At 48.1% G+C, this 25,991-nt stretch overlaps 1 protein-coding gene across 2 annotated transcripts; it reads right to left on the bottom strand.

Moving 5' to 3' along the window:
• Positions 1 to 6,343: 6,343 nt before the first annotated feature.
• BMP4 (bone morphogenetic protein 4) lies at positions 6,344 to 12,602 on the bottom strand. Of its 2 annotated transcripts, none has more exons than XM_085581024.1 (3): positions 12,462 to 12,602; positions 8,371 to 8,747; positions 6,344 to 7,410 (listed from the first exon to the last, which is right to left on the bottom strand). In XM_085581024.1, exons 2-3 carry the CDS (start codon positions 8,738 to 8,740, stop codon positions 6,569 to 6,571), a joined length of 1,212 nt encoding a protein of 403 aa, XP_085437150.1. In that variant the 5' UTR covers positions 8,741 to 8,747; positions 12,462 to 12,602; the 3' UTR covers positions 6,344 to 6,568. The 2 variants fall into 2 exon arrangements, with proteins under 2 accessions (XP_085437150.1, XP_021394108.1); XM_021538433.3 differs by lacking the exon at positions 12,462 to 12,602 and adding an exon at positions 9,266 to 9,389.
• Between the last annotated feature and the right edge of the window lie 13,389 nt (positions 12,603 to 25,991).

The raw sequence follows: 25,991 nt of genomic DNA, 5'->3' as shown, positions 1-25,991 counted from the left end.
TGATGTGAAGGCCCTCGGATGAGGGTTCCTGCGGTGACAATCAGGAGGTGCCATGTGGGGTTGGAGCCCTTCTCCTCAGACATCCAGGCAGGAGACAGTGATGGAATAAGGTCCTGGTTTTCCTCTGTGATGTAGAACAACAGCAAGAAACTCCCCCAGGACCAGCCCAGCAGCGTGGGGTGTCCTCAGAGCAGATCCAGAGCTCAGCCCCCAGGGCCACCACGAGCAGCCAGTGGGGCAACGCAACCCACAACTTCATCCCTTTGCTCCTGCTCCCCAAACAGCTTCTATCAGCCCAGAGAAGCATTTTCAGAGAATCACAGACTGCTCTGGGTTGGAAGGGATCTTAAAGCTCATTTCGTTCTACCCCTGCCATGTGCAGGGACACCTTCCACTAGACCAGGTTGCTCAAAAATCAGGGAAAAAAGGACGTGGGTGGCTCTTCACTGAGCTCCCCAGTCCTCCTCCTTTGGAGACAACGACTTAGTGTGGCATTCAAGCAGAGTGTTTGCTTCTATTTATTTAATTCCCTATTAAACATCCTTCAACCTGCACATCCTGACCGGGGCTCCCCCGCTGAGGTGTAAAATCAGTTTGGCATTTCTGAGCTAATCTTGGCATGAAGGATTTCACTGATTCCAGTACTAAATAGCAGGTGTGCATTACAGCCCAGACAAAACCCACAAAGCCAAGAACAGCAATGCTGATTGTCACCATCTTCCCTCAAATCTGATACATAAAACAGTACAGTCTGCATCAAGAGATCATTTTGTAACATATAATCTCATATTACTGAAGGAACAGGTGAGGGATGGGTGGATTACTTGGAAAGCCACTTGCTCCTTGCCTGTGGGATTCCACTGTGCCCAAAAATATAAGAACTGTGGGGCATGAAGATGAACTTACAGGTGATGGTTTCAAAACCAGTAAAAGGCAACAGTTCAAAATGAATGGATAAGTGAAGTGTGGGAATCTCTGGCACAGGATTACACTGAGGAAAAAAATTATAAAACTTATAAAGTAATTCTATAAATGACTGTAAGTAAAGTTCACATTAGCCTATTAAATCCAGTGGCCCTGAGTTTGGATCTGGAAGCTCTGACCTGTGAATAGCTGGAGACTGATGGGTGCTGCAGAAAAACGTTGTTAAAGGCCTGCTGTGTTCCTGCCTTCTCCCACAGCATTTGGTGGACTTTCAGAGAGAATTAGCACAGACTTTTTTCCTTTTTTTCATTGTGAATATAGAGTGATTTCAATATTTTCCACCCATAGTCTGCTAGAACTGGAAGCCAGCATCTCCTCTGGGAGCCGTGTGGTCTCCCTGAATCTGCACATCTGTGACCCCCAGGAAAAGGGAGAATCAGACCAAAAGTGCAAAGGAAAATCTGCATCCATAAATGCCTGAATGAAGACTGGAAGAAATGCTGATGGTGTGAAGCACCTCGAGATGGAGCCACAGCTGGAGCACACAAACAGGTCCAAAGCACAGGGCTGGGTTTGGATTAGGATTTCCTTGGCACCCTGATGTTATGCAATGGGCAGCTCATCACAGGTCCTTTCTAGCATGAAATCCTACTGGTGATGAGCAAAAGGTCCAGGCAGCCCTCGTGGGCTGTATCACAACTGGGGCTGGGAGTGATTCCCCTTCCCTGGAAGTGCCCAAGGCCAGGCTGGACAGGGCTTGGAGCAGCCTGGGATAGAGGAAGGTGTCCCTGCCCATGGCAGGGGGCTGGAATGAGAGGAGCTTTAAGGTCCCTTCCAGCCCCAACCATCCTGAGGTTTTATGTCCCTGCTCATTGCTGGGGGGTTGGTCTACAAGCCCTTTAAAGGTCCCTTCCATTCCAAAGAATTCTGTGATTCTACCATGCCTCTCATGGACATGGATCCCATTATCTCCACTGTCATTGCTCAGGAAATGGGCTCAGAGCAGCTCTCCACAAGGCCAAACCTGAGTTCTGGGAGAGCACAAGGGATCAGTGGGATCCTGCTGCTCTCATGTAAAACATGGAATCAAGGCATGAGCAGGAGGCAGTGGATGAAAAATGCTGAATGTGTGGAAAACAGCACAGGGCTCCAAGCTGGGGCAAGTTCTGGATGGACCACTCAGAACCAAAGTCCCAGCACCTTTTTTTTTTTTTTTTTTCATCTGCGGGTGGAATAAATTACTCACAGCTGGTCCAACAGTGCCAGAGTTCCCCATGGAACCTTCAGACCTCCTTGAGGTGCAGGTGATGGAATTTTTATTTCACTGATTGTGTCTTAATGCATAATCTGCAGTCCACTAAGGAGCAAGTTTGAGGCACTTCCTTAGGAAGCCAGGTGCAAATAAGGTATTGCAAGTCCTATTTTGTATTTTCAGACTTGAATGCAGGATCCATGAAGTGGATGAGCATTGTCTGGGCCATTTCTAATGCTCCCTGTCATTATCACTCCTGCCTAGAACACAACATGGACTTTGTAGCTTCCTCTCCATTATATTATACAGGAATCCATCTCTGGTTTGAGGTGAAGTGATGGATCTGCAGGAGGCCAGACTCCAGACCAGAGAAGAGTTTTGTGCCATACCACAGGACAGGGACTGAGGTGGCAGACACCTCTTCTGGCTCTGCCTGCTCTTCACACAAGACTCTGCCCAAGTCTCTTCATCTCTGTGTGCTCAAAACCTTTATCAATAAGGGGTCAGTGACATCTCCTCTTACCTGTGTTAGTCCTGTGATTTCAGACACAGCCTCCACAGCAGAGGATTTTCAGACCTCCTTTCATGCCATGAAACCCCAGGAAAAAGAGAACAAAGCCTCTGTTGATGCCAAGATTTCCAAGCCATCCCAGCCTGACTGTGCTCATCATTTTGTGATAGCTGAGAGGTTTTCCAGAGGTGTCCAAGCACTGCAGCAGGGAAGGGCCCAGTCTTCCCTTGCTGGCTCTGCAGCAAAGCCTCTGTGCTCCTCCCAGAATAGCAACGTGCAAACCTCGGTGCTTCTCTTCCCATCTGCATTTTTAGAAAATCATTTGCAAAGCCTCTGCCCCTGTGGCTACAAGCAAAGCCTGGCTGTCTGTGCAGCCTCCCCAGCCACGCCATCTCTGGGGCAGCAGCTTTGCTCAGTGTGATGCTGTAAATTTGGGCTGGATTTATAGCTGGGAGAAGAAAGTCCTGCTTGAAGACTCTTCGGATCCTAAAGCCAACAGGGAAAGGGTTGGAGATGGGATCAGTGTAACCACAGGTCTCTGGGGGGAGCTCCTGACACATGGCAGAGCCTAAGACCCCATTTTCCAGCACACCTGACCCCACCCTCTCACCTGTGCTCAGCAAAAACATCATTCCAGAGCATCCAGTGGCTCTCACCACCACTACAGCAACCATTGGAGCACAGGAAGCTGGCAAACCCCACTGAGATCTTCTCACTTCTTATATCCATAAGCCACACAGACAGTACTTTTTAGGTATCCAAAGCCACAGCCTTCCTAGGAAAGGCACAGAGAAGTCTCATCGTGGTGAGCTGCAGATCATCTCCCATCCAGCTCACACATCTGGCAATGCTGGTCCAGGGGCACAGCTGCCAGAAGGACATCAGATGGTGGGAAGTGGCTGCACAACCCACCTTCAACCTGCTCCCCCTTTCATTCACAGCTTGGACTGAAAAAGGGGGGATTAAACTGATATGCCTTATCTCAGACCTCCCAGGGATCCCTGAACGGGCCAACACAAACACAGCTCTCGCTCTGAAATAAGTCACATCTGCAAAGAGTAAGCTCCACAGTCAGAGGGATGATGGCATGATACATTTCTCATATTTTTAAGCAAAGATAAGCACTGGGTGCCTGAGACTAAGCCTCACTCCAGGTCTGCCCTGTCCAAACCCAACCAGCACCTCTATGGCACAGAGCACTTGTCAAACAGACATCAGTGACCACGTTAACTCCAGCACGGGATTAAACCCCGTAACTGCTGCAAGAAATGCACAAAACAATGGCCAGAAACACTGTGAGGAGTTCCAGGATCCCTCCACACCGGTGCTTCACTCCCAGCTTCCCAAAAGCAACCCCACTCCTCCTTGCCAGGATGGTGAAGGGAGCTCAGGTCAGCAGCATTGAAACGCAGCACAAATTGAAGTGGTGGGGGAAAAACACCAGTGGCTGTCAGATGGGAACTAGAAAGGGACTAATTCTGGCTTCACTTCAGTTTTGGTGTGTTTTCCTATTTTCAAATGCTTTAGCGGTTTGAGCATTTCGCTAAGTGCCTCTCCAATCACACAAGGTTGTGCAGCAGTTTGTCCCCCGTGTGTGACAAGGACACACACAAGGAGGGGAAGCCTCAGCCCCTGTGTTCTGTGTAAAATGCAGAAGTTCAGCAGTGATGAATAAATTCCTTAATGCATCCATGAGTATTTTGTCCCCAAGATCACATTTACTGTCAGCAGTTTGCAGTCACACAGTTCAGATTCCGATCAATTTTACATAATTAAGATATTTTTTTAAACAGTTAACTCTTCTCCTACACTTTCTGAGCAGAACACCCCATGTAGGACCTCAGCAGCCCAGGCAGAGGAAAATCTCCCAAAGGCCACAGGACAAAAGCACCTACAGAAAAGCAAGTGCCTGTGCCTCCACAGGGTCAAAGCTTTGATTTCATCATTGAAACGCAATGCAAAAAGAAGCACCAAAATAAACAGCTCCATAAAGCAGCAGGAACGCAGCAAAGCAGTTGGAGGCTCCTCCAGCAAGAATGACCTAAATCCAAGAGGCATTTGTGCAGATGCTGCCCAGCTCCACAACACCCTCACAGCCTCCTCCGGGATGCACCGACCGACAGGGGAGCGAACCTGGGAGAAGCCTCTTTTTAGTAAAGTCACAGCGATTTTCTTTAATTTTTTTTTTTTTCTCCCAAATGTGCCCTCCCACAGTGGCTGCCCCACATCCAGAGCTGCCTGGGGGCCCGGGGACCCCTTTTCCCAGCCGACCCCGCAGCAGCCGGGGTTATCGAGGGAGATGTGTGTAATTGCCCTGTCAGGCAGCTGAAAGGCGCTCGCCTTTAGCTGATGCCACTTCAAAATGAAATTCTTTCTTTGGCATGGCTATGTCTGATATGCAGGCATCAAAGGGGAGGCAGCAGGTCGCCGATGCCCCAGGCCACACATTTCCCTTCTAAAGGCAGGAATGAGAGTGTCAGCTCGGGGCCGAGGGGGCCCCGGAGACCCAACACCCATCGCTCCTCCTTGGGGTGCTGGGAGCCTGGGAGGGCCCCCAGATGGGACCCTGTGGCCTGAACAGCGCTGGGATGGAGCGGTGGGAAAGCCTCGGTGGCACAGGGGAGGTCGAAGGCTGGGGAATTTTTCTTTCCAAGAGAACCACAGGGCCACGCTCTCCTCCCCCCACCCACAGCTCCCATCTCCTCTCTCCACCTGCACTCTTCAGGGAGCCAAAGCTTTTGGCAAGCTTTCCGCTCCAGTTTTTATTGGTTTCAACTAAGCTGCCCCTTTCGGAGGGTTGGAAAGCTTCAATCATTAAAGGAAAAGAAGAAAGGAAAAAAAAAAAAATAGGAAAAGAAAGCATCATGCACCCTTTACCCTGCTGTCCCTTCCCCAGCTCCCACGATGGTCCCACACCACCCATCCCAGGCACAGCTCCCTATTTTCCAAGGCAAACACAGCCCCTCCAATGCATTTGAGGCAGGGTTTTCAAGGCTCTGGATACCTCCAACCGTACCTGCTCGCCTCCAATCACCTTCCTGCTCGGAAGCAATTTAGAAAGGACACAGCACAGGTAGCTATTAGCTAACACATATTTAACTGCTCCAGATATCTTTTTTTTCTTTTTTCTTTTTTTTTTTTTTTGGCATTGTAATGGAGTGATTTGATCTTCAAAGGACCTGTGGAAACCTTTGAAGCTTCCCAATCTCCAGTGGGGAGGGGAGGAGGGGGAGAAAATGTTAATAGTTTTAAAACCTGGGGAATCCTGAAGTCAGAGGAAGGGTATAAAACCCAGCGGGTTTAGCATAAAGCCCTCAGGTAAATCTTCACCTTCTTTTCAAATGCATTTTTGGTGGGTTGCTTTGGAAAGGCTTGGGCCAGGTTAGCAAGGTCGGCTCTATTCCCAGCGGCTCTTAAATCTCCAGGGACCCTCATCTCCCACGTGGCGCAGCCCCAGCACCAGGAGATCCGCGGTACCTCGGCGAAAAATAGAAAGACTAAAATTTGCAAAGCCTTTAAGTGAAAAGAGGGTGGGGGGAAAAGGAGTCGAGAAGGAGGGAGAGGGGTAAGAAGATAAGGAGACAAAATAAACTCCCGGCTGCACTCCCAGCCAGCACAGCCTCAGCAGCACCCTGAGAGGCGAGACACAAAATGCGTTTACCTTTAAAATAATGACTCATTTTATTTTTTTCTTTTAATATGTAGTTATAAATATATTTTGTCAAAATATATGATCATTATTGTCAAAAACATTTGCACATAAAGTCATAAATAAGGTCAAGGTGAACGTTTAGTTTAGAGAAGAGTCCAGCTATAGCAAGCAGTTCTGGGGTGGGACGGGAAGGAGAGAGAAGGGGAGGAGAGGGCGGCGGGGAAGGGGGTCAGCGGCACCCGCACCCCTCCACCACCATCTCCTGGTAGTTTTTCAGGACCACCTTGTCATACTCATCCAGGTAGAGCATGGAGATGGCGCTGAGCTCCGTGGGCACGCAGCAGGCCTTGGGAATGCTGGAGTTCACGGAGTTCACCAGCGTCTGCACGATGGCGTGGTTCGTGGAGTTGAGGTGGTCGGCCAGAGGGAAGGGGCAGTCCCCGTGGCAGTAAAACGCCTGGTAGCCCGGGGGTGCCACGATCCAGTCGTTCCAGCCCACGTCGCTGAAATCCACATAGAGGGCATGGCGGCGGCAGTTTTTTTTGTTCTTGCGGGAACGCTGGTGCTTGGGGCTCCGGCGGGCTCGGCGGGTCAGAGCGTGGCCTCGCCCGTCGTGCCCAAAAGTGACCAGGAGCGGCCTGAGCTGCGCCCAGTCCCCACGCCCTTGAGGTAAAGATCGGCTAATCCTGACGTGTTTGCCCTGATGAGTCTGTGCGTGGTGGAGGTGGGTGACCTCGATCACCAGCCCGTGGTTCGGCTGCTTGTCCTTGGTCCACCGGATCACGGCCGGGCTCACATCAAAGGTCTCCCAGCGCGTCACGTTGTGGTGCACCAGCCGCGTGTCCAGCAGGCGCGTAATGGCCTGGGCGCGCTCCGACAGCGGCTTCATCACTTCGTAAATGTTTATCCGGTGGAAGCCCCTCTCCCACGCCGCGCTCGGCTCCTCCACCTGCTCCCGGTACAGCCGCAGCTCCGCCGAGGAGATCACCTCGTTTTCCGGCACGCTGCTGAGGTTGAAGACGAAGCGGATCCGGGGAGCCTCGCTGGGACCCGGGACGGTCTCCAGGTGCTCTAGAGGAGAGCAGGGATGGGGGGAAAGAGGTAAGACAAGCAAACAAGAGCACGTCAGCCTCGGGGCACACGGCCCCGGCACAGCCGCAGCTCACAGCCGCGCTTCACCTGCCCGGCAGCCACCGGCTCCGCTCCGCTCCCCCGCGCATCCCTCCCGGCCGCACCGGGAGCGGCTCCTGCCCCGGCTCCGCTGCCTCGGCCGCGCCTCGAGCACTCCACCCCTTCCCATCTCGCCTCCCCGTTCAGGGAGACTTTTTCCCTTTAGCTTTTCCTCCCCCAGTCTCTCCAAAATCATCTCCCCGGCGAGATGCGGCGCCACGGAGCACAGAGGTGCCTTGTTACGGGGGGCAGGGGGAGAAAGAGAAGCAAATTCCAACGCAGTAATGATGCGGCTGGATTAATAATTCAGATTTACTTTGGAAAAGAAACATCCGCTAGGAAACATTTGGATCAGATTACAAGGGTCTATTGAATAAACCTTATAAACACACAGCTGTAAGTATTAAATTCGAGTCGGGGTTTGGGGGGATTTTTTTTTTCTTTTTTTTTTTTTTTCTTAAGAGTAAAAGCAGGCAGCAATTGCTTTGATAGTTCAAAAGAAACACTCCAGGGGCGAGATCCCGCCCTCGCTTTACTCCCGCATCCGATCCAGAGCCATTAAATCCACGCGAGCCCAGGCAGTGACCCCGAGGCAGAGGCACTGAAGGAAACTCACTGTTGTCAACAGAAGCAAAAGCACTTCAAAATATGGTCAAGCTCGGGTTAAGCACAGGATGCTGGAAAAAGTAGCGAGCAGCACGCCTGTCACCCACACACGGCAGGCTGGGGGGGGGGGGTGGTTTTCCTCCCATAAATTTAGGGCCGGGCACGTCCTGCTTCTATAGGCATTTGTGAGCTTCCAAAGGCAAGGAAATCCCGATCGCTACCGGGGCTGGGAATTTACCGCCTCCCATCACTGACCTTCATGGTGGAAACTCCTCACGGTGTTTGCCCGGCTGGTCGATCGCTCAGGGTACTGCAGGCTAATTTCCTGGAGGCTTTCCTCCTCTTCTCCGGACTGGAGTCGATAGAGATCCAGCATGTAACTAGGAATGACGGCTGACTTGCTGGGCTGAGGCCGCCTTCGGAGCCCAAACATCTGCAGCAGAGTTGTTTCGAAACCCCGCAAGAGTTCATGGCTTTGGGCAGAGCGGCGTCCGGATCCGGCTTGTCCCTGAAGCTCTGCCACTTTCTTCCTGCCGGTCTCAGGGATTAGGCTAGCATGGTTAGTACCTCCTAGAAGGACTTGGCATAGTAGGATGACCATCAGCATTCGGTTACCAGGAATCATGGTGTCTCTGGGGTGTAAAAAACACGACAACAAACAAGAAGGAAAGTCAGGATGAGAAGCGAAACCCCCCTCCTCTTCCGAATAAACTTAAAAATAATAATAATAGTAGTAATAATAGTAATAATAAATGGCAAAAGGACACGGGGAGCAGCCCCCATTCGAGCGGCAGCCGGCGCGCCCCGGCGGGCAGGGACCGGCCGCCGTGCCCGGGCTGTCCGCAGCCCCGCAGCCCCCTCGGGCAGGCGGGATCCCGGCGCATCCCGGCCCCGCTGCCCCGCCGGGACGGGACGGGAGCGGCGGCGGCGCCCGGCGGGGAAGGAAGGGGCGCGCGGCTCGGCGCGCCCTGCAGCCGCCGGTTCGAATCCCGCCGCCGGACCCCGGGAGGGGACACCGGTATAAGAACAACAAAAAAGTTTTTCCTAAAAAAAAAAAAAATAAACAAAAAAATTTTGGAAAAAAAAGAAAGCCCCGCGATGAAAACAAAAAGCGAGGAGCGAGGCGGAGGAAGAAGAGGGCTGTACTCACTGACAGCAAGCAAGGCATATCAGCACAGTCCATGATTCTGGAGAGCCAGCCCGGACCCAGCGCGCCGAAAGCCCCGGGGCAGCGGCTGCCGAGCGCCTCCCGCGATCGCCGCCCGGCGCAGTGCGGCCGCCGCCGCCGCCGGCCCCGGTTTTCTGCCGGCCCCGCAGTCACGTGGAGCCGCGCTCGCCGCCAGCCCGGCCCGGCCCGGCCCGGCCCGCCGCCCCCGGCCCGCCCCCGGCCCGGCCCGGCCCCGCGGGGGACGGCCCTGCCCGCTCCGCCGCCCGCGCCCGGGGAGCGGGGGGAGCGCGGGGACCCCCGGCGGGGCGGCCGCGCTCGGAGCCGCGGGGCGCGGCCGCAGCGGTGCCCCGGGATCCCCCGCGCCGCTCAGGTGCATCCCCGGGGACCCTCCCGCCCCGCCCTGGCCCCGCACGGCCGGGGCGGGGTCCCCGGGGAGGTCGGGGCACGGCGGGGAGCGGGGTCCGCGGTGCTCCCCGTGGGACCGGGCTGGGAAGGGAGACTCGGGACGGGAAACTCGGGAAACTCTGGTCGGCCGTTCCCTACGAGAAGGGAGGGAGAGCTTGGGAACCAGAAGCAGCTGCGCGGGGAGAGGCACGGCGGCAGAGCGCGGGTTTCTCCTGTGCTCCCGCCACCCGCCAGCCCCGACGGTCCCGTCCCGGCGGCTGGGAGCTCGTTGCCAGCACCGGGGGTTATCCCCAGTGCCTGCCCTGGATTCCCTCTCGTCCTCCAGATTTTCTCATCCTTCTCCCTGGCTGCCTGAAAAGCCCCCTCCCTTCCAGGCCGGGTTCCCGGACCCCCACCGGGGTGTGCAGCAGGCGCCTTCCCGGCCCGCACGGGCCGTGTACGGCCACAGCTGGCGGCCCCAGAGAGATACGGACAGGAGTCTCCGGGAGGAAGGATGCTCCCTGCCCCACAGTTCAACCCCAGAATTGCTCTGGACCAGCTTTGGGCTGAGAATAAGAACCAGACTTCCCAAGGCTTGAGGCTGCTCCCAGGAGGGGATTTGGGACAAACTGGTTTACCATTAGCACACATTAACTGGACACAACACATTCAGGCACAGGGTAGGATTCTTGGGGCTGTCCTGTGCAGGGCCAGGATTTGGACTCTGTCATCTTTGTGGATCCCTTCCAGCTCAGGATATTCTGTGATTCTCTGACCTACTGGGGGTGATGTATGAACACGATGTGGAGAAGGCAACTCTGGGGAAAAACCCTCTGAAGGAAGTGTGACAGATGCACCATCCTTTGGAGACACAGTAGACTGAGCAACCTCATGGTAAATCAAGGCAGCTCCACCAGGGCATTAAAACCTGTCCCTTTGCCCTGCTAGGGCATCCCTTTGTGTTGGGCAAACTGTCACCCACAGTGAGAACACAGTTAATTTATGAGACTAAAAGATGTGGTCATGGAGTGGCCATGGGAACTCCTAAGCTCATCAATTAACCACAACCAAAAACCAGCTCAGAAACGATGACTGTGGCCACAAACCACGGGGCTGCTGTGCCTGAGTGCAGCAAACCCACACCAGCGCCTTGGTGTCCTCCCAGCGCTGCCCCAGAGCTCACACACCGTCACAGACGCCTTCTTTTCATATTTCACTTTTTTTTTTTTAAGCTCAGACCTGACCCATGCATTAGAAAAGCCCAGGGATGTCACCGAAAGGACACGCACAGATAAAAGGCAGTGCTGACACTGTAATATCTCTGAGTTATTCCTATACCACTCCGGGTTTAAAAGAAACATCTGTTAGCAAGGTATTTGGACTATGAATCCATCAAAATTTGTGAAATATTGCTATCACCATTTCAAATGTATCACACTGTGTGTTATTCTTAACAAGGAAAAACAATTTTGGGAGTAGCTGCTGTGCAACTTTTTTTAAGTTAAATAACATTTTCATTGAAAATACTCCAGTCTATAAACAAAGTTTACATGAGGGCCTGTATAGAGCTGTTCCTAAAACAGACCTCTGGACTGGGGAAAGCAACCAGCTCCCTCTTAGTGGGATATGTTCCTGTCTTTGTCTGAAGACCTCACTCAGGTTTTGTAAGGATCAGAGAATGGCCTTGCTGGAAATGTTTGTCCCGGAGGAATTCGGTCGCACGGCATCCAGCGCCTGCTCTCCTCAGCCATCCCCTTAAGCTGAGATCCCAAAAATTGCTTATGTAACGCTGGTTAACCGTGCCCCTGTGCGAGGAGGTGGCCAGCTGAGCCAGAGAGCCAGGGCAGAGCAGTGTGGTTTGGGGTCTCGTAGGAGGCAAGAGCGTATTTGAGTAGCTCCCTGGTTACTAAGAAGTGTTAGTCATGGGGAAAGCTGTAGTATTTATTCCGTAAAATGTAAATACATAACCCAAACCACAAAGGAATAACCATGGATGGAAATAGTGTAGCGTTTACTGAAGGAGCTGGGCTGCCTTTCTACAGAAGCTGTATTTCCTTGGCCCCATAGAGCATAATTCACCTTGAACGGAGCTTCTGCTCCAGCCCGTGGAGTTACACATCAGCTGAACTCGGTCCAGGCACACTAAACAACCCAGTGTGTTATATATTCCAACCAAAAAAGCGATGCCAAAACAGAGCTAAAAATACAAATGTGGAAGGTTTGAAAAGCAAACACTGCTTAATTCAGTGGTAGATGCAACATTAAAAATCCAGCACATCAAAACCAGAGAATGTCGTGTCTGCACTCAACGCAAGGCTCAGCTCCCCTCATCACACCTCACACGGGTGATGGGGGATCGATGGTGGGCTTGCCTGTGACCCAGTCCCAGTCTGACTAAGGGATCTGCTGCCAGTTTTTTTTCCTCTCTGTCTTCTGTGAGAAACCTGGGAATCTCTGCACCCGGGTGGCAAAACCATTGGTCTCTTCTGGAAGCAAAGCTCTGGGGCGTTGGGGACGTCACCCTGCGAAGGCTGCCCAGACCAAGGGGTGATCCATCACGTGCAGACCCTGGCTGTGACAGCAGACTGCTGGTGGCACTGAGAAGCCCAGGAGCTGGCAGGTGTCCTGGAGCCCCAGAGCCCAGCTCTGCTCACAGGGGTCAGGAGCTGAGGGGCGATTATTTGCTCAGTTTTGTTTCAACCCAATAATTGTGGGTTTGCCCAGACATGCTTGTGATAAAATCCCAGCCACTCACATCTGACCCATTTCCAGGTTTTGTGTGCTCAGGACCTACCTGCAAGCACTGCAGGTCGATGTTCAGCACCTCTAGAAATTAGGCCAGCTCTGTTTACAAGGGAAACTTCTCCTCTGCTGGCAGCATTTCAGGAGATGCCTCTGGACTCAGACCTTCCCAAACCAGTTCTTGGATCCTGTGTTATTTTTAGAGCAGCTGCACCTTTTTGGGCTTTACAGTCTGCAAACAACCTGCCTTGGGAAAAACAAAAAAGAAAGAACAACAACAACAACAACAACAACAACAACAAAAATAACTTGCCTCACCAGATTTGTGCTTGAGCAGAAGCAAGCCTAAAACCATAAATAAATAAGTAAATGCTACGTAAGAGACATTTTAATGACATGAGTTACAGGAGGAGATGCCCATAAGTGTGCTAAGATCAATTCCCTCCTACCCTTTCCTTTCAACTGCCTAAGCTTGTCAATTAAAACAAAGGGAACTGAGCAAACAACTCCAAGGGATTACGTTTTCAAAAGTAGCTCTTCACTAAAGAGCCAACCGGTAAAAACAAGTGCAGCTGCTTGAATGGCAAAAAGAACATTTTTTACAACCACTCTGAGATTTTCATGGTTTCTCTGAGTGCTTCAGAGCTGGCCTGTTCTACCAGAACATTCTACCTCCTCCTTAAGAAATAAATTCATACTTCTCCCATAGCACAGAACTGGGCCCAACTTGGAATTTATTTCTTCTTTACATTAAAGTGTCTCTGCTGAGGTGTCAGGACCACGTCTAGAACCTCTCCTGAGCTAAGAGGAGAATCAGGTTCAGCACTGCTCTTTTATTTCCAACAGTTGGGGTTTTTTTTATAAATCCCTAGAAAAACACTGTGTGGGAACATTAAAATAATGCAGTTCTAAAAAGGCAGTCTTTGGTAATCAGACACAAGGCAGTCGAAACAGTAGGATTGTCTGCTCTTTTCTATTTTTAAGTCTTGAAGGATGATTTTTATTGTTTTGAGAATGCTATTAAAAGGTTTGCTGTCCCACGCAGGGTGAATCTTAAGTTGCTTGTTACTTGACTCATTCCCTTTGTCACTTTTCAGAGATGCCCAAGGGTGAGCAAGGCTAGAAAAGTTACCCCTTGCTGTTCATACTCTCTGCCTTCTGCTGTGAGGGTGTGAGGTCTCTGCTGCTAAATATTGTTCATTTAGAGATGCTGGGCCTCAAAACTCAGAGGTCTGGTTCTTTCAGGCTGGACTGCAGGAAGAATTTCTTCACAAAATGGGCTGCCCAGGGAGGGAATGAAATCAGCATCCCTGGAGGTGTTCAAAAAACAGCTTGTGCTCTGGTCTGCTTGGGAAGGTGGTGAATGGCCAAAGGTTGGACCCAATGACCTTGGAGGTTTTTTCCAACCTTAATGTTTCTATGATTCCATGATTAGGGAAGTGCTTCAGCAACACAACTCATAAAATAAAGGGAGAGCCATTTTAATGGCCTGTTGTTAAAATTCCCCTGAGCTGTGTTAGAAACACATCTGTTGTAAAATCATCTCCACATCAATGGGTTTCCTCGAGGGATGTTACAAGAACACGCACTGATCTCATCCAGCTTTTGGAATCGCTGCCTTTAGCCCACGTTTACTTCTGCACTTTGTTGCTCTCCACTCCACCAAAGCCCTCATCCCTTAAGAAGCAAGGAGGACCTCCAGAAGATGAAGAGCTCATTTCTCCTGCTCTGCAGTTGTGGCTGGTACTAGCAAAGACCATCATTCTCCTAAAAAGCACTGTCCAACCGCGTGGCTACCGGAGATAAGCAGATTCCTTTTGGATCTGATGAGGGCTTTTGGAGAATAGCTCAGGGCTGGCAGCTCCCTGACCTTACAAACCACTCTGTGTGTCTCCAGCCCTGAGATGTGGCTTTGTCTGAGTTCTGCTGTTACTGATATTTCACTCTCCCTTGCTGCCAAAATCTGCAATTCCACACAACCACGTCGCACCTCCAGGGTGCTGACATTTGTCTTTGTCCTTTAATTGCAGCTTGAGATCTGCTTCCAGCAGAAGCTTTAATGACCTTAATCACTACTACAAGGTGTAAATAAGCAGAGGAGGACAGCTGCTGCAGAAATAATTCACATGAGCTCTACTGGATTTTTAGCAATAGCAAAGAACTTTACTGGTAGGTGCTATAGCAAGTTCTGGGAAATGTCAGCACATGGATGAATTTTGAGTTCATTAATGTGATCCTCACCTGAAAGCACAGAGGGAGGATCCTGCCCAGGAGTCTCTCTTGGGAAACATGGCTATGCCCTGTGGCCTCCATCTCCAGCAATAACAAACTGGTGGGGCTCGTTTGTACCAGTTGCCTGGTGACAAGGTTCATACTCACAATTAATCATCATTCTTAGAAAGTGCTCACTGAATAAACTTACACAGGGTGTGTGTGAGCAGAGCACGAGCTCCCACAGCCACGTGACACTGAAAAGATGGTTTCTGACAGAAAGGCTCCTGCTCCTCTGTCATGGAATATCCTGAGGTGGAAGGGACTCACAAGGATCATTGGGTCCAACTCCTGGTCCTGCACAGACACCCCAACGATCCCACCCTGTGCCTGGAAATGTTGTCCAAATACTCCTGGAGTCCTGGCAGCCTTGGGGCTGTGCCCATTCCCTGGGGCACCCTCTGGGGGAAGAGCCTTTCCCTGATATCCAGGCCAAACCTGACATAGCTGCAGTCTTTCCTGAGAAACCTTTCAGCAGGACCCACTCCAGCCTAGCATGGCAAGGCTCTCTGTTCTATTACTGATCAACAAGCTAATGAGTGAGGTGTTAGCTGGGTTTATTTTCAGTTAGAAACATTCTTACTTACTTTTACCTGCTCTGCTTCTTTGTGGGACAGCAAAAAAACCACTTGTAAGCAGAATCAAAGCCCACTTTCTCTCCCAAACAGCCACGACCAAAAAATGCTTGAGTGGGGGCACAGTTTGTGTCAACAGTAGTGAAACCTGATTTCATTTTTGGCTCTTTTCTGCATAAGCAAGTATTTGTTTTCCTCTTCCCTGTTTCCATCATGTACAGACACTGACTCAGCAGCCCAAGGGATGCCTTTAGCAACCTGGGAGTTTCAAAGGCCATAGATTTGGTGCAGAGCTGCAAGTACTAGGATGCCTAAAGGAAGGTCGTCCTAGTGATGAAGGACCTGATTTGGACTTCAGAAGGTCTAGGTTCAGCTTTGTGCTTCTGTGGCAGTGACTGAATCATCAGGAATCTACTTAATCCAAGTGGTTAAGAGTATATTAAACAGTGAAGAGTAATTAAAAAACATGGGGAAAGGAGGCAATTAGAATCAAAAGCAGGTCAGAGCCTCCTTTCTGGAAGAACAAGAGCCTTTTGCACCATTGTCAGAGATAAATAAAAAAATAAACATTACTTCTGAATAGGTCCTGAAATTCCAACCCAACACACAAAAGTCTTTCAAACCCTTTCAGTGGGACTCCAAACCCTGGGAAAATACTGGAGGAATAACAGGACATGGAGACTCTGTATGATCTCTGATTTACAGCACGTGGAACAAAAGTGGTGCTGCCCTGTCCATCGCTGGAGAGACACCTGGTGATTCACCTGTCACCCACGACAGAAGAAGAGGAGGAAGAAGAAGAAGGAGAAGAAGGATGAGAAGAAAAAGAAGGAGAATAGGAGGAAGAAGGGAAGAAGAAGCAAAACTGACTATGCCTGGAAATGAGAGATTAAACACATTGTAGTCAGAGGTGGGTTTCCAGCATTTTCCAGAAATACTCATCAGGGCTTTACATTACTGGCTGGCAGCCACGAGGGCTGTGAACTGAAGGGAGGCCAATTTCTTGACCTGCAGGTTTCAATGCAAAGACAGTCTGTCCTCTCCCTCTCTGATACCTTATCCAAACGATGTGGGCAAACCAGCGTCGTACGTGCGTTCCGTGCGTGTCCGATCCCACAGGCACACCAGCCTTTCTATTTCCTAAAATACCAGCCACCAAACAGCCTAGAGAGGGATCAAACTGAGGAACTGGCAAAAAAAAAAAAAAAAAAAGAGAAGAGGGACTTTTAGAAAAGGAATATCTAAAAGTCAGTTTGAAGAGGGGAAAAGTGAAATGGCAAAAGAGGAATGAGTCTGGAGGAATCTCGTATCTCTTTCTTGCACATGAAGGGATTTGGAAGTGAGGGGGTGCTCACCTGCACAGAGCCCCACCTGGGCTGAGGGTTTACAGAGCCAGAGCCCAGAGGATCAGCAAGAAGACAGAACAGGAGAGAAAACTGATATGGGAAAGAAGTGAAAACCAAGAAGGCAAATTCAGTCTGGGCAAAGGGCCAAGGCAAGGCCAAGTGCAATTCTAGAAAACAGGACTGGAGCCAGAGGCACCAAGGTGTTATGACAAGCCTGCACTGGTCTACAGTGACAGCCCAGAACGATGCACCTTCCAGGAGCTCAGCATCACCCAGACATGAAGAGAAATAGGCTTAAAAGTAGATTTTTGAGCCTAAGTCTCAGCATGGAGGGTCTGGACCAGCAGTTTCTACTCGTGCAGGATCTGGAGCTAGCATAAGGCTGGTATCTCCCTATACCAGCCCTCTGGGCACACTGGAGTTACTCTTTGAGTCAGGGAAAGCAGAACTAAGAACAGTTTCCCTGAGGACCTGTTTGTTCCCCTGGTTTCACCCTGCATTCCTGCTTGTTCCACCTCTGTCCTGCTGACTCTGCTGCCTTTTCCCACCCTCTGTACACATACCTGATAGAGCAGCAAGCCTCACAACCAGGTATTGTATGCAGCACCACACCCCAGTTCGAAGAAATATTGCAAAAAGCAAATGTGAAACGTCATTTGTAAAACTGGCATCGGCTCACAAACGTTCCTCACAAAGACCTAACACTGAGGTTACTCCATGGCTGCCAAAAAGTCATCTGTCCTGTCTCCAGAGACCTCAGCAAATCACTTTATCTCCCATCAGTGTTTCCCTACAAAACTCTCTGTGGGGCAGGAATCCTGATGCCCATCCCCCCCAGCCCAGGCTGAGGAGAAGCTCAGTGGTGTTGGGGCTTCAGGGATTGCAGAATAAAAATGAAGTGGATTAAGGCAGATGTTTGACGAGCAGAGGATAAAATTAGAAGGTCAAAGAGGACTAAGAGTCCATGAGTATTGACTTGAGTCAGGAATTGTGGAGACAAACCATAGACCCAAAGCACAAAATAACAAGGTGGGATTGACAGAATCTCTCTCAGAGTGGTGCCACAAGGACAGCTTGGACTTGTAAATCTGTTGTGTGATTTCTTTCCCTCTCTTGGGACCACTCTGGGCTGCCCCCAGAACAGCCACCATTCCTTTTCCACAGGTTCTCCAACCGATAAGCCACCAGGAGCCCAGGATGAGCCCACCACAGGAGGTACCTTGACATGGATGGCACACCTGGATCACTTCCATTGTATTTTCTGATGGAGGAAAGGGACTGGAAGCAGATTCCTGAATGAATTTATGGGGTTGAGAATGGCTATGACCTAGGGGCTGAGCAAGAGTCACCAGAACTTTGGAGACCCAAGCATTGTACTTGCAGGATGTGCACAGCTCCAGTGTCTCTGAGTAACTCCCAATCCCCTCTCAACCCTTTCCAGAATGCAGGGAATTTACCTCACCCAGCATCACCCCTTCCCTTTCCACACAGGATCACCCTTGCCCTGCTGGGCAAAATCTCCTTTCACCCAATCCAGCAAAACTCAAAGTCCAGTCTGAAAAAAAAAATAAAACAATTCTCAAACCCAAAATGATTTGAGAGTACAAAAGGAATTTTTAAAACAAAAACTAACTAAAGGCTGGGCTCTGTTCTGTTGCTTGAGGCATGTAAATGCTCTGTTCATACATTTCAAACTCTTCCCAGCAACAGAGCTCCCACAGCACTTTGTGTCTGTGGGGTGAGCAGCTCCATGTCTCCCATGGCAGAGGGCACACACAGTGATCTGGCTCACGTTACTGAGCAGGATCAGATGATAGATGAAGATCCATGATGCTGAGCAGCAGCTCACAGGTCAAAGTCCTTCCCTTCTGTCTGAAAATCCTCCTGCACCTTTCTTTTCCAAAGTAGAAGCCCTCCATTCTCCAAAGGCTTTTGTTGCACCCAAGCTTTGTGTACTTACACGTCCCTGCTAGAGCAAAAGAATTGCTACAGTATGTTACAGCTCACATAACTTTATTTTTGCTATAATAAAATCTTTTGTAAAACTGTTCATTCTACTGCCCCATGAGAGATGAATTGTAAATCCAGCCAAAAAAAAAAAAAAAGTACCTCACATCCCTGGATCTTAGGAAATGTACATTTGTCACCTTTCAGTCTCTTTGTAAGTTGTTAAGATTTTCTCCCTGTAATTTTATGCTGCTCACCTAATGACCTAAGTGGTCCCAGGAGAGAGGAATTGGCATCCTCTAAATAAAAGAAATAAAAATAAGAATTTTTCTAAAAGGTGAAAAAAGGTGTTCATTTGCAATTTACCTTACCTGACTTGTTTAAAGTGTTACCAGAATGCAAGCACCTACTTTCTTCTCTTCATTTTCACAAGATATCCAAGATTTGCTTGAACTGAGATTGTCTGAAGCCTCAGGCATGATCCTGGGTGTTCTCAAGACTTAAATGTCACTGCTTAAAGAGTTAAAGATCTAGATGGCTGCACTAAGAGGATGATAAACTAATCACTCATTCACTGCTGGTGAGCCGGGTGTCATTTACTGAAACATGGAATGCATTTAACAATGTAAGAGAAACTCCATGCAGTGCAAAAGCCAAAGATTATTGTTAGATTGTCAGGGTTTACTTTGGAGAAAGTCCTCACTCTAATTACCTGTGTTTAAGCAACAGAAGTATTTTTGCCCTCATTGAAGAAGTTCACATTTTCCTTTCAAGCCAATGGGTGGTTTTGGTTTTTTTAATGCTACTAAGGATTGCAGATTCTGTTCAGGGGGCTACAAATATTGAAGACAGGGACTAGGTAGAAGAAATAATTCTTCCAGGGAGCAAGTAAAAAAGTAGAAATAATAATTAAACTACTAGTACTAAACATTCACCTATTGATTTGTGTCTTCAAGTTCTGTGAAATGGCTGGAAAGAAAAGGACAGCTCTCAGCACTCAGCAAAAATGCATAAAAAAATGCATATTTAACAGCCACACTCTTTTTTAGTGTTACTGGAAAAAAATGCTTCAAATCCTTTTCACTCCAATCTCTGAGCCTTGAGGAGGAGAAAGAGCAGGTCCAACATTTTGGTGTTGCATTTTTGCACCAGAATTTGGTGAATATTGGCAGTTTTTCTTAAAACAAAATCTCAGTTAAAGATCAAGATACCAAACATGAATAAAATATCAAAAGGATTTTGTGGGGCTCACACAGTAGGCATCCAAACTGCAAATATCACTTTATTCTCTTTTACTCAATTAAACTTTGAACAGTACAATTCCCTTGTGCAAGCAGTTGGTACAAGACCCTTTCCCAGAGCTACTCCCAGTGGGTGCCACCAGAAGTTTTTTGTTGATGGGACAGCAAGGCCTGGGGTGACAGAGCCAAATGAAGGTGTGACCATAACTCATGCTGGTGGATCAGTGTCACTTTGACCCAGCAAAGACAGGCAAAAACAGGCAGTGCAGTGACATCAGCACGTCCTGGCAGCCAAACCACCCTCCTGAGACTCTGGCTGGGTGCTCTGATGTGGCCATGGCACATCCCTGCACACCAGTGTCAGTCTGACCTGGCAAACACAGGTAATGACAGCAGAGGAAGCAACAGCAGCTCAGCAAGGGTTAACTGCTTACCCGTTCTGCAGAGACTCGAGGTGGGCACTCTGCTCCCCAGCCTGGACAAAGCTTGTCCCATGGCTCTGCTGCTGTGACCCAAATGACTTCTGAGGAGGAGAAGGAGGAGGCACAAACACCTTCTAATGACACCTGCCTTCATAACAGGCCTGGCAAGACAGCACATGATCATTTTCCCTGCTGGGTGATGGCTGGTGGCTCAGGCAGTTCTGCTGACCTTGGTTAGGGCAGTCTCTCAAGAAGTAAGCAAAGCTCCAGCCTCAACCAAAGGACAAAAATCCAGCTGTATGGGTGGAAATTCAACTGATCAAACAGAGATGTCTTCGGCATCATCCTGAAACGAACATCAAAAATAGATCAGACTGTTCTCAAGCAGTGGCTATTTCCCTGCACGCCTAAAAAGGAGAATCCAAATGAGTAAGTCAGGTGTTGCTGTGCACACTGCAGAGATCTAAAGGCAGCAAAGAGAAATGCTATTCAAAGGAACCTGCTCTTCCTGTTGTGTAAACCTCTCCCTCTACAAAGATGCAACATTTTCCCTAGGAACTGTGTGACAACACTTGCCTCACTGCACTGCATGAAAGACAGAGCAAACACTTTGAGATCAGTGGGACCAAGACATGTTTTTTTTTACAAGGGCATGGAGTGACAGACAAGGGAGAACAGCTTTAAACTGACAGAAGGCAGGGTCAGATTAGAGATTAGTAAAAAATTCTTCCCTGTGAGGGTGGGGAGGCCCAGAGAAGCTGTGGCTGCCCCATCCCTGGAGGTGTTCCAGGCCAGGTTGGACAGAGCTTGAAGCAACCTGGGATAGTGGAAAGTGTCCCTGTCCATGGCAGGAGGGGTAGAACAAGATGGTCTTTAATGTCCCTTCCAACCCAAAACATTCTAGGATTCTATAATAAGAACTGGAGAACTTTTGAAATACACTCACAGCTCCACAGACCACAATTGCTACTGCAGCACAAACTGTTTTTATTTCATCTATATGTGCATGATTTTAGGACTTGAAAAACTGCTGCCCTTGTACTTCTCAGCAGCTAATAAAAACCCTTGTTAGCAACATCTGGATACAAGATAAAGGAACCTTGCAGGGAAATGAGGCATTCAACAGGTTTCTGCAGTGGGTTCTTCATCGATCCTCTGAGGACTCTGCTCCAAAATCCGCTGAGGTGTTGGGGTGTTTTTCCATTGACTTCACTGGGCTCCAAACCAAGACCTAAAGCCTCCCTGCTGTGTCTTGGACATTTATTTGTGTTTGATCTGTAATAAGATCTTTCATTTCTCTTATTCCTGTAAAAACAAATAAAGCCAGAGCACAAGAAAGCAACTAAACACATGCTTAGCTTTAAGCATATCCCTAAACCCACTCACTTAAAGTCCTTAATTCTATGGACTCCTGGGAAAGAAAAGCACATGCTTAAAGTTAAACACGTGCTTGGGGTCTTGGCTAATTAGTGATGGCCTTGTGTCTTACAGGGCCCTAAACACTTCTTAGAGCATCTGGGGTTTTAGGGCCCATATGGGAGAAATTACATGGAGACCATCTCAAAAGTGCAACTTTTAGTATTGTATCTGATGCTGGAAACTTGTCCTTAGTGGCTTTCAGAGTGATTCTGTTACAACACCGTGTACAACTAGTTGAGGGAAGGGTTTCTCAGATATTCATAAAAATAAGATCATCTAAAACCAGAACCTTTCCTTGGCTAATACTACAATACCATCCCATCAGGATGATCAATCTAATCAAACTAAAACTCTTTTTTTTTGGAATGGATGTGCTTACTGCCATCTCAAGATCAAAACTGTCTCACTACAGCCAAAGTTTTGTCCCTGACAAAACTTCACTTTGCTCAGAGGATGAGTCTGGCTCTGGAAGACAAGCCAGCCTTTACCTTTGGGTCAGGCAGCAAATGGAAGAACATTCCCAGTAAACTGGGAGAGTAAACAGAGCAAAAAACATTTTTCCTCACTGCACCATGTTTATTTTGGACCTCTGCTGAAGTGTTAGAACTCTCAGCTAACTTGATCAGACAAGGCCTGAAAATGTAACATGTCTGGCAGGCCAAATCAGTGTTGTTCCCAGTGAGAGAACATTGGGGAAGTTTCTTCACAAAGCACATGCTAGCTAGCAGGAAACCTGTCACCTTGTCAACATGTTCTCCACAAGGACTGAAACTTGTCTTTCTGTGGCTCTTGCACTCTGTCTCTTATATCTTTCTGAACTTTTCCCCCAGGTGCATCAGTGCACTCAGCTTCAGATGCTCTTGGACTTTCAGCTCTCTCTAAAATTTTATGATGTCCCCTGTTTATGGATTCATTGTTCTGCAAGCTGAACAATGAGTCCATGTCCATTAGTGAGGAATCTGGATCAGATGTGAGCACACAACATTTCTCTCAAGTGCCAAAGCACACAGCCTGGTGCTCCTGCTGGCTTTCCTATTTATACAGCCTCTGGGAAGACAGGTGATATCTGAACTCAGCATAAAGCCTTCAGAAGAGTAATTTTTTTGAAAGAAAAGTGATTGTTTCAATGCTTTGCATCACATGGCTGCCATGTCTTTGATCTGAAACTAGATTTACCACAGCTTCACACTTACCTCTGAGGAACAGGGAAGTTGTGAGTCAATGCATCAACCATCAGAACCACCACAAGCAAAAAGCTGCTGCAGGCTGTGCTTGCCCAGAAGCACCAGCAGCATAGTCCTCCCTAATCCCTGGTTTAGTTAAACACCCAAAATAACCTCAGCTTAGCCCTTGATGTTTTCAGGATGGAAAGGAGGATAAACACAGGGAGCTTCTCCTAGATCCTTCTTCAGCCCCAGTTTTTAAGTTGGTGATCTGCTAAACTCCCTGATTCTTCAGTGTTCAAGATCCAGCTTCTAGTGACTGTACAGAATAGATGAAACTTTTGTAGGAGGCATCAGATCCACCTTCTCTCAACCTCAAAACAGTAGATGCAAAGCAAAAAGGCCCAGGATGCCCATCTAATGATAATGCCTTGGATGGTTTTTGCAGCTGAAATACTTGACCTGGTATTTCCAAGTTCTCTGAGCAGCTCATGTAATAAAGGAGAATTTACAACCAAAAACTCATCAGCATCTTCTGTGCTGAGTCTGTGATTGCATTAAATGTCCTGGAGTTATGATCCACTCTTAAACTACTTTCTGGGGATGACCTATATCACTTGTTGGAGAACAAGAGTTGACATTGCTGCAGGCAAGCTGATTTTAGAAAGTCTGCATGAAGAACATATCATACAATTTTAAATTACTCTCTGGTACTCTGCTCTGTGGTTTTCCAGAGACCACTGTCCTCACAGCCTGTGGAAATAAAATACTATCTTCTTTCTGGTAGCAAATAGGTAAAAGTGTTTCCAAAGGAAGCTGGGGAAAGAAAATTTTGTTCAATACACTTCCTAAACCCAGAGAAGAATGGAAGGCTGTACTCTCTGTAGACCTCAGAAAATTCACTTCTTTCACCACCAGATTCCTGTTCCCAATACTAACTCTAACCTCTCTGTTTCCCTTCCTTTCCACACAAGATTGATTCACAGAACTTGATTTAAAGGATGTTTATTTCCATAACAAAAATGATCAGGGGTCTAGAAAACATGACCTATGAGGAAAGATTGAAAGAATTGGGTTTGTTTAGTCTAGAGAAGAAAAGACTGAGGGGGAGACATGATAACAGCCTTCAACTATGTAAAAGGTTGTTGCAGATAGGAAGGTAATAAATTGTTCTCCACGTCCACTGGGTATAAGACAAGAAACAATGGGTTTAAATTGCAGCAAGGAGGATATAGGTCAAGCATTAGACACATTTCCTAAGAGGAAGGACAGGTGAGAACTGGAATAAATTAGTCAAGGAGCTACAGACTCTACTGTCATCAGGAATGGCTCAGACCTGGCAAATCTTGCCTTGGGGTAGAGGGATAGATCATCTCTCAAGGACCTCTCTGCCCATTTTTCTATATTTATACCAGTCAAAATGATCAAAAGTACATTTGTTCCAAAGAAAGGAAAGAGAAAAAATCTTTCTTCAGCCCTCTCTGAGATTTTTACTGCTGGTTTTATCTGCAGTTGCAGTGCATTTGAAGGCAACCAAATTAATTTCTATTCAGACAATTAAGGAAAAGAGGATTTTTAAAGCTCTATGCCCCTGCACATGTTTTCTGTTGTGGTTCATGCTATAAAAAGATGTGTCTGCACTCGGTTCAAAACCTTTTCTCCAGGTAAGACAACAACCTCACAGCCCCACAGCATGGGCTGGGTTTGGATTTTGAATCTCAGCTCTGCTCATACCAGTTGTGTCAACCCCTCCAGTTCACCTCTAATGCAAAGAACAAGGGAGAAAAAACCAACCTCCCTGGCCAGCAAAGAAGAGATGATATGGACAGCAAGGAAACTTCTTCTTTTGCCATTTCATGGAAGCAAAATGGTTCTGGATCCACGTATGACTTTCTCGTGTTTCATCTGCAAAGCAAAATTAGTCAACATGAGGCACAATGTCTTCTGCTATTTATACTTAATGAAGCTTTTATGATGCAGTGTCTTCATTATTTTAATTTATTTTCAAATGGCAATAAATTACCTTACCTGTGGAGGTCTGGGTTGCCATTGTACTTGAGGACAACCATTATAATTCAATCTGATTAAAAAGTTCTAAATAGCTATTCCAGTCACCAGAAAACACAGTTTAAGACTGAGCAAGCCTAAAGGTTTATTGTGTCAAGCCCAGCTGCAATTTACCTTCCACAAAAAGAAAAAATCCCAAAATCAGAAAGAGGCAAGAATATTTGTATGAACTTTTCTTAAAAGTTCTGATTGTTTATCTGAAATGAATTTTTGAAACTGTTAGCATAATTGCATTTCTGAAGTGGTTTATGCATGCACACATTCCCATGTATGGGTAACCCACCAAAAATAAATGGAACATTTTATTTCAGGCCAAAAAAGCATTTAGTACCAAGAGATTTTTTTTTTAAGAGAACTTCTTTTCTCCCTAAGTTCATGTTATTAAACATGTGCAGACAACAATAGCACTCAACATTTTATAAAAGGTGTTCCTCCTTCAGGTTTCCACCTCAGCTTCCTGGAGAAAACTTGCAAATCCTACAGGTCCTGCTCAACTAGGCTGGTCTGATAACAGGGTTTGTCTCCATCTGCTGGTGTTTCAGCTTTTAGAGTCTCAAATGTCTGAAAAAAGAGTAATATTTTTCAACAGATTTGAGAAATTCAGGAGATAGTCATCAGTAAGTTCTCTAACCCCTAATTATTACTGCTGAGACCAAGCATTGTCTGTAGGGCTGGATGCCATGAAGTCACATTGATGTATTGATCCTGATGAGAAATTCCTTTTCTCTACTCACACTGATTTAAAATTCTTTTTTATTTTCTGATATTGGGTAACCTCCTACTTGAAGCAACCCACCAGGGAGGGTGGCAGATTTACACCCAGGGTAAAATCCTACATCATCACCACCCAAGACACCAACCATGAAGCACAGGTGTCCACCTGTGAGACTTGATCCTTTGACTTTGGAATGACAAGATCATCAGGAATAATCCCATAAAACAGGGCTGCTTCCTTCTATTGGTGCCAAAATGTGACAAGTGCCCCAGGATGCCTGGAAATGCTCCAGGCCAGGTTGGATGAGGCTTGGAGCATACTGGGATAGTGGAAGGTGTCCCTGCCCATGGCAGGGGGTGGAATGGGATGGTCTCTAAGGTCCCTTCCAACCCAAACCAGTCTGGGATTCCAAGTGC

The sequence above is a fragment of the Lonchura striata genome, chromosome 5 (genome assembly GCF_050655825.1).
Source record: "Lonchura striata isolate lonStrDom1 chromosome 5, ASM5065582v1, whole genome shotgun sequence".
In the NCBI taxonomy this organism is placed as follows: domain Eukaryota; kingdom Metazoa; phylum Chordata; class Aves; order Passeriformes; family Estrildidae; genus Lonchura; species Lonchura striata.
Note: the sequence above shows the minus strand (reverse complement) of the source record. Positions and strands in the feature narration are given on the sequence as shown.